Consider the following 9,407-nt stretch of genomic DNA (forward strand, 5'->3'; position numbering starts at 1 on the left):
AGTATGGTGACAGCTTTGGGGAAGAAGCTATCCCTGAGTCGTGTGCAAGCTACAATGTTTTTGTAAAAAAAAAAAAGATGGCCAAATTAGAGAACAGTTCTCCTTCAGATTAACAATCACTCCCCTTAAACATGACATGTACCTTGGTTTGTCTCATGGGACAAATTCCAAATACCATCAAATCAGCTCTATCTGTCAAAAATACATTACTTTACCAATTAGACAACTCCAGAAATGTTGTACCTGAAAAGGTTTATATATAAAATTATATCATATTGGAATAGAATAAATGCCAAACAATGAATAGATGAAAATAAAAACTGCAGGGAATTGGAGGTTTATGATTTGTTTGGCTCATAATACTATTATATAAAAACATAGTTTTTTTTCTTTTACCAAAGTATGATTTAGGCTAGTCATAAATACATGTATGCTTAGTGAAATCAAAACACTTTTTAGCTCACAATGTTTTATTCTTATTTTATCACAATTGATAAAAAAGTAAATTTAACACAATGTTTTGAACATCCCAAGAGAGCAAATCATTTGAATTCATAGCAGACTAAATCAAGCTCAAGACTTCCTCTCCTTTCATACAAACACTTCTGTGCTTGAGATTGCCTCTCTGGCAGGATGAATAGGCGCACACGGGGCATCATAAAAATCAACATATTCAATGCACAAATATACCCAGCTGAAACTCAGCCCAGGGCATCTTTAAATAATATGCATCCTAATTTAGCATGGACTCTCTGGGGAGGGGATCAAGATGCACTCACAAATCGCAGCTGACACACCCACACTTACACACAAACAGGAAGGCAGGCACACAGTATGAATGCACCTCAGCACACACACATGCAGACACTTAATTTAAAGGTACGTGTAATGAGCTATTCTCCACAGGCACTGCTGTCCAGCAAGCTCTGGTGTTTAAGTCTCCAGAGATCAGTGTATGTATGTCCACAGAAACACTGAAAGAGTGGGATGAGTTAAAGTTCAAACAATGCTAACAACTAGAACATAATCATTAAAAGTACAATTTACATAAATACATAGTTTGTGCATCAGTTCAATTAGAAATGCAATTACATGAAGTCATTAGGGTGGTGTGATCATAAAGAGAAGACGATCTCTTAATCTGTTACAGAACATGGAAGAAGGGAAGGTGAAAGTGACAAGAGCAGTATCAGTAAAGGCCAACACACGTAGTTCTACAGACAGCATATGTCCCTCTATAAATTCAATGTTTATTAATCTGTAGCTGCAACTGTACAGGAGGGTTGAACAGCTGGCCCTCTGGTGTAGACACAACAAACTGGAGCTGAACACACTCTGAAAATTAACTATGACAATAGATTTCAGGAGGAGACGTGGACGACAACTCTTACAGGACCGAAAAATGGAGACCCACATTGACTGCATCTTCCTGCAGTGCGTAAGGAAGTTCTGTGGCTATTTCTATAACAATTTGCCCTGTATATAACAGCTCTATGAGTGTTTGTTAGTTTGTACATTGAGAGGCCACTGACAACTCCTTCTATGTGCATGCATACCGGGCTGAAAATTTGAGTCTCCTTCCAGTTCTGACACCATCTGACACCAAGTGTGAAATTGTAGAATGAAGGTTAATCTCCAAAAATATCACTACACCAGTGTGTCACTGGTGTAGTGATGCCATGTGGACTGGTGCCACAGAATCAGATCATTAGACAAAAGCAGCAGCAGGAAGAAAACTAGTGCCAGACAACTCCAACAGGATTTCTGTTGTAAATGTTAGACGTCGTTAGCCATAAGAATGGGACGAAAGGAAAGGCTTATTGCTAACCACAGCTTTTGTTGTTGCAATTTAAAGTTGCTATGATTCAGAGTTTGTTGAATTTTCCAATTATTCATTAACACAGACATTTCAGCATTTGGTCTGCTCTGTTGACATTACTCTGGTGTTTTAACACTGCTAGTTCGAAGGCAACATGAAGTATGTAAACATGTGAGCAAAAGAATATTGGAAAAAAACTGCTGTTGAGCGTCATGGACAGGTAAGACTGTCATACAGAATGTCATTCAACTTTACTGTAGTCTGTGATGCAACTTTTGAGCCAGTGATACCCATGAAACTGAAGTTTGTGCATTTTGTGGGAAAACTATGAATAACCTTTTCAGACCTTACAATGTAAACCTCACTAGATTCAAAATATCTTCCACTGACACCGTGCCAAGCCAAAAATGTAACCCCTTGTGTAACTTTACATCTCCATGATATTTAAGCTAGAGAATGGACTTTGCCCCAGAGTACCCTGGTGCAGTTTGTGGAATAAATGGTTGACTCGAAAAATTTCCCTCCCACCACCAAGCCTAACTTTTGCACAGGGTCACCTCAGCAGTGGGATTCCTACAGGCTAATTTTCCTCGGGTATTCAGTCAAAATGTTAACTTTGCAAAACAAGCTGCACAGATGACCTTGTCTAACCTGAGAATATTGGAGGAATAACTGTGGTTTTTGCCTTGAACAGTAACTCAGAGACTAGATGTTGAGTTGTAGACTTATCCATCAATTTCACAATGAAGGGATGTAATTTAATCCTTCCAAAAACTAAAACCCACAGAGATAGTCAAAGGTAGTTTCAAGGCAACCTAAAAAATGAGACATTAACAGTGCGGCGATGTCAGTGGGTTGCAGCATTCACAGGCCTGTCAAGTGCATATGAGCAAATGCTGCTCAATTGAAAAACTTAATATTGAATGAAAGTCCTCATAGTATTCACTAGGTTAGAAGGTGTTCAAATATTCAAAAACCTGTCATTTGTTCCATTTGATTTACTTTTACTTACAGTTTAACACAAAGTTTATTGTGTAATAGTGCTGTGCATAATATACTGGCTGAATCACTATACCGGTTTTAATTTCCTATATGATATATCATTTTTCATATACTGCCATACCGATGCATAGCTACAAGAACTGTTGTAACTCTTCAGCAGGCAGTAGTATTGTTTTGCTGCAAAGAGCGCTATGGTCAGGGCAAGTTGTGTAGCGTGTATTGAGAAGGGAGCCCAATTAATTGCATACCCTTCTTACTAATTTGGTTATCATTCAATTATGGTTATAAAAAACACAACAAATAATAACCCACAACTAACTGTCTTTAACAGGGGAAAACACCATGACACACAACAATTTGTTTCTTTCTTGTGCAATAGAACACTTTGAATACTTAAATACTTTATGTTTGTATTTTATGTCAGTTTATGATGTTGCAGTTTGCACAATTAAAACAGTTTGATGCATTCCGATTCCTTCATATATTGTATGATTTTGTGGGGCCAAAAAAAAACCCTACAGTAATCAAAGTCTTTGGTATAATAGTGATGACATTAAAATGTTTTTATATTCTATGCACTCCTGGCAGTAGGATAAGCTTATAAGCCTGTATAAAGGCTCAGTCATGCAAAAAAAATAATAAAATACCATATACTATGAAACCGCCGGAATTTTAAAAAGTACAGTGATACAAATTTCAGGTCCTACCGCCCAGCAGTACAGTGCAACACAGCTGTTCACTAGTTTACAGTGTTACTTTACATGTTTGTGTGAGGTGTGTGAGTAAAGAAATCAAAAGGACTGGGAGGAGATTTTTTAATAAGAGTCAAACTGTTAGACTATAAATACAAACAATTTGGACAAATTTGGTGCATCAAGGGTAAAATGAGCTTATGTGATATTCTCAGTCAGTGTAGTGCCAACACTTCTCCACGCCGCAACTGTTGCTGTGTTTACAATTTTGATGTGCATATAAAAAGGCCAAAGGCGATACAGTAATAACATTCATTTGCTCATTAAGCCTCACAGGAGCGCAGATGTTTGTTTTTCTATTACGTACGTTAATAGCTGTGTGGACTGTGAACACACAGACACTCAGGCACTTTTGTTTCCTTCGTTGCTTGTCATGTGTTAAATGAAGCTGACATATTTTCATTTGATCTTTAGAGTGGATAAAACAAGCTCTTTGTTTGTGGATGTAGCAATGGCCCTTGCCCTTATATTCGCCCCACCAGCGCCCGCCAATTCATCCCTGTCCCACAATCAACCCCCAGCCCCCACCCACTAGCCTCAGTTCCCACAACTACCAACAGCCACGACATTCATGCTCCACTTTCCACCAAATGCAACACATAGAGAAACATGCACACACCGACTCACCCCCCAATGACTGTGTTGTTAACGTGTCTAGATTATTTTGTAATAAAACATGATACTAATCTGTTCATTTGATTATAAAGCATCATGCTGCTGTCAGTGTTTTGCAGAGCTTGTTAATACAAATGTGGCTTCTGCTCATTTTGACGACAGCTCTTGAATATTTAAATGGATTTTAGTCTGTGATTTGTTTATTGTTTTTTTTGTGGTTTTATAAATGTGACATTTTAGAAAATCAAACGTTTTAGACAGGGACTACATGTCAAAACTGTTTGGCACCAACTTTTGATGATAAATCTCACAGTGTAAATAAATCCCTATCCTCTTTACTCTTATCACAGACAACCTCCATCACAGTTGCCATTTACCTGCTAGAGATTTCATCACCTGGATGTGATCACTCCCAGTGTGGCAGGATGGAGGATCTCAAGGGGAGTTATTCCTTATTCTGTCTCTGCTGGAGTCTGCGGGGCATGGTAATTTCTCTATATAACTCTATATAAATTGTATGCTCTGACCTTCTACCACTATATCCCATGGAAGTCAAGGAGGCATACCTATAGTTCCCTTCCATTTAAGGCCTGAACCAAACAATGAATAATGAAACTTATGTAATCAAATTACAGTACAGTACATCTCAGAGGGGGTGGTGTCTACCTGGAGTTGTGGAAGTACTTTAGAGTTTCTGATAAATTCAATCCTTTACACTTGATGTTTCACTGCCACACCAATCCTTGCTTTATTTCTCAACATTGTACTGGTAGCAATTAATGCAGAACATTTCATACTAGAGTTGCAGCAGCAGCATACTGGAGCTCTGTACAGGCAACCTCCACACACAAGAGGAGAAAATACTGATGAGATAATCTGTCTTCTATTTGTAAGAAAGTTTGTGCTGTTGCAGGAAGAGAGACGACACACACAAACAACATCACAAAAAGATGACATACATAACAGCTTAAAACTAATTTTGGAGCTCAAGTAAGTTGTAATAGGGTACATAGTAACTCTGTCATTCCCACTTTGCGCCCCATGCTCCTTTCCCTGCACTATATGACTTTTGGCTCCGGGTCCTAGCAAGTGTACAACCCTTTACGGCAGTAAGTCACACAGTAAAGCAAAGTTATGGTTTTCTCTTTGATGTGCTCCGGCTGCTCCGCTCCTCGATGATGATTAACATAGTTTCTTGATGGACAGTAAAGTAACTGCTGTGAAATGTGACTGCTGTTAGCTAGTTAGCTTAGCTTGCTGTGTCTAGTGTTGTTGCACTTGCTTGATGTTTGGCTGTGTCAAACAACAAGTTTTTGATGATGAGTAATGTAATCTTAACAAATGCATTTGTACAGTTGTCCGTATTGCAACTGGACGGCACAAGGATACTCGTGTGTATGGACAGCTGGCAGTGGTGAGTACCAAAACTTTGACCGTGCCACCTTCACTGGGGAATATTAATCAAACTATGAGCCCTGTTAAACAGTCTGCTTCGAAACTAAAAGGGCCTAAATCCAGAATCCATCCATCAGAAAACACAAAAAAAATTCTCTGGGATCAGTGCTCTAAACCTAAAGGATTAGTAGGCGGACATTTAAATATCTGCAGCATTGTCTCCAAAAACAATTAACTGAAACATCTACTGACTCTATCCTGTATTTTCTTGGCATCTTGGAAACATGGCTAAATAAATTCTTTTCCCATGGCTGATTTTAATGTCTTTGGGTACAATGTGTGTAGAAGGGATAGAGACATGGGTAGAGGGCAAGGTTTATTAATCTATGTTAAAGAGACAATCAAATGCAGTCTTTTAAAATGGTCCATGAAACTGATCTGCAATGTATCGGATTGAACGTGTCATTGTCTCCAGAAATGTATTTTATTGTTATCTGTTTATATCGATCGCAATAATCTAACAGCTTGTTTTATGAACATGTACACAGCATTCGTAAAGAATGTGATGGTAGAAAATAACTTATACTTATGGGTGATTTTAACATCAACTGGGATAATAAATCACATAGTAAAAAACTTAAGAAGATAACAGACCAGTTCAGTCATTCTCAGCTGGTGCAAGGACCAACAAGAGCAACCAGTTCTTCGTGAGCTGATGTTCTCGAACAGACCTGAAAAAATAACAAAATCCTATAACCTACTAACTGGTTTATTCGACCATAATATTACACTATTGGTACGGAAACTCACCAGAAAATGGTTTGAAATACTATCAAAACAAAACAATACCACCAGATAATTCCAAAACATTTAATAAATAAGTCTGAAACTGCCCAAACTCTCCAGTGAAGACAAAGAAAATAAGGTCAAAGCCACTCTTCTGTACAGTCTGTACACCCATCAATGATGACAAACCAACTTTTAAAATAAAAGAAATAACTGAATCTGCAGTTGTAAACATTATAAACTCCCTAAGAGACTCTAAAGCAAAAGATGCACGTGGTTTGGATACCACGTTTTTTTTTTTAAACACACAAGGATGTCCTAGTCCGTCCCATTGCCCACCTGATTAACTTGTCAATAAGCAAGGGGATTTTTCTAAGCACCTGGAAGTCAGCTGTTTGACACCCATTCTCAAGGCTGGTGACAAAACAACTGTGTGAAACTACTGGCCCATCGGTATCATACCTGTAGTCTCAAAGGTGGCCAAGAAATGGATAACAAAGCAGCTGACCGCTCACCTTAACACAGGTCACTCCCCTTTGCAGCCAATGCAATTTGGATTCCATTCCAATCACTCTGCATAAACAGAAAACTGCTATTTTCTTAAACATGTGGCGGGAGGAGCCAGGGATCGAACCAACAACCTTTCGAATAGTGGACAACCCGCTCTACCTCTGAGCCGCTAAAAATAATAGCTTGCGTAGTATTTCAATGGCCTAATTGACCAATACAAGATGTCAGCCATAAAATATTACATAAGAAACTAGAGACGACAGGTATAGTCAGGCAATGTTAAGAATTTAACTAAAGTTAAATTTGGCAGCAGATGTATTTTCAGAGGGCTCTATTTACATGAAGCAAAAACCAACCCATATTTGGCATCTTTAAATTCCTTGATTTATAATAAACAAAAAAATTTGAGAACCGGATAATGATTGGCATTTTTGCTTTAAGAATTACAGAATCAATTTTCAAAGTAGTTGCTCGTTCATTTTCTGCAGTGAAATTATAAAACGCTATAGATTTAAATCTATCTAAAGTCATTTTAGTCCTGTTAATCGCAGGAATGCCACCTCTTTGAGATCTTAGTCCAAAGAAAATAAATAACAAAGTTCTGTAGTGTGCCATCTTTCTCTTTCTCTCTCTCCAAACATACTGTACACAGAGTGGGACTGTGTGTATGTGTGTGTGTGTGTGTGTGTGTGTGTGTGTGTCTTGACTGGTCCTCATGATAGCTCTTAACAGATAAATACCAACCTGTTAATGTGTTCATCCTTAGTACTTTAAACGCTGAGCAGCTATGAACATTTCACCTTGTGTGATTATACTGTTTCTCTTCACTACATCACTATTACATGTCAATGGTAGCTTGCAAGAGTCTGAAGAAAAGAAATGACAGGTTCACTGTTCTATTATGTTGGATCAGATTTTTCTGAGTGCAAAGAACATTTAACTGTATAACCTCCACCAGTATTCTGCACAGGTCTTTGTCATGTAAATCTTGGCCACTCTTTCAGCCACTCCACACCGCCTGTGTGGGCAGACTTTCCTCTCCAACCAGTACACTTCCACTCTCAGCACCAGCAATGTGGGAAATACAACTTCTATACTGTGCATCTTCCACTATCTGCTCTCAGACACACCCTTCTTCAGCTTTATGAAGCCAAAGATGTCCTTTTAATGACACTCTTTCCTCAAAATCCTCACTCAACTGAGCCAGTGGCGAACACCAGACGTCCCATGCGCACTCGGTCTAGGTTAATAAACTGTAAGGGGGAAAAAAGTTCAGATTTTTATTGGCAAAGCAATCAACGCATTGAAGACTGAGCTGCTTTCAGGGCGCTCCGCTCTTATTAAACACCAGGGCCGAGCCCTCATGTCCTCATGATGAGCCCCATCCTCTGTTTGATCCGAAACTTCCCCGGTCAGTTCAAATCCCTGTGGCCGTTCTCTGGCAACATTCGGGGCTGCTCCTTGGACAATGTGCCGCAACTTACAGCTCTGTCCTGAGAGAGACACCCATGAAGTAACAGGACAACCTCACACTCACCGGAGAGGCCACATGAGGTGAACACAGAACCCGGAGTGGATATAGCACGTATCCGTGCAAGGTGCACATTCACCCAGTAGCTCTGTCCTATCTTTTATCACAGCCCACTTAATGTTCTGAGTAACTGCACTTCAGTGTAATATGAGTGGCCCGCTGCCTCACACATGCACCCCTCTGGAAAAAAACCCCATGCAGATGATTAAAGTGAGCGCTTTACCTTGCTTGGCTGGACCACAAAACAGCGAAAGAAGACAGAACAGCCAAATTGTACTCTCCACCGCCATGTACAGCCTTTGATTTCCACCAGTGGGGTAGCAGCGTACGTCTATACAACCAGCTATACCGTTATACCGACATGCATACGTTGGAATCCGCTATTGTCTCCGCCGGTGCGTAAAGGAGTCTCTGTGAATGTTTCGGTCTCTTTGGTTAACAGTCCCCTGGCTTTGCAAACAATAAGGCTGCATTAGTCGGGGGAGAGCCGTCGTGTCTCTCGGCGGTTCAACGCCATGTTGCAAACGAATGTTAAGTGTGTGTTGGCTGCTGATCCACACACACACACGCATGGCCGCACACACGCGCGCGCACATACGCGCACACGCACGTTCACCAGACACTGGCTGGCTCGTCGCTGGAGTCCTGAAAAGCTGTCGGTGATTCTAGCACACCCCGTCTTCCTCCTTTTTGTCCAACTCCATGCTCCCTACTAACACTTTGGAGCTTCATTCAGAGCGGACACGCCGTGGAAACACTTGCAATACCACATTTGTCAAAATCCATTTTACCCCAGGCGCCCCCTCTCTCTCTCTGTCTGGAATGATGAATTCGTTAGGGTAATGCTTCTGCTAGAGCAAAAGGAAGTGTGGAGAATGGTCTGGCTAAGCGGCTATCTGTAATGACTGCAAATGTGTTGTCCCGAATGAACCTAATGTTGGAGACAGGTTATGTTTATGAGCGCTCACACGTTTCGGCATGTTCTAATCATGCAGAA

The 9,407-nt window shown here is 40.1% G+C and overlaps 1 protein-coding gene across 1 annotated transcript in view; it reads right to left on the reverse strand.

Moving 5' to 3' along the window:
* igdcc4 (immunoglobulin superfamily, DCC subclass, member 4) overlaps positions 1-9,092 on the reverse strand; it is a gene marked incomplete in the record, with an annotated part of 47,773 nt that extends 38,681 nt beyond the window's left edge. The window contains 1 exon segment of the mRNA XM_035682544.1: positions 8,634-9,092. Coding sequence (XP_035538437.1) covers positions 8,634-8,700 — 67 coding nt within the window.
* Positions 9,093-9,407: the final 315 nt, after the last annotated feature.

Source organism: Morone saxatilis, unplaced genomic scaffold, assembly GCF_004916995.1.
Source record: "Morone saxatilis isolate NCDOM2014 unplaced genomic scaffold, NCSU_SB_2.0 Contig11, whole genome shotgun sequence".
In the NCBI taxonomy this organism is placed as follows: domain Eukaryota; kingdom Metazoa; phylum Chordata; class Actinopteri; family Moronidae; genus Morone; species Morone saxatilis.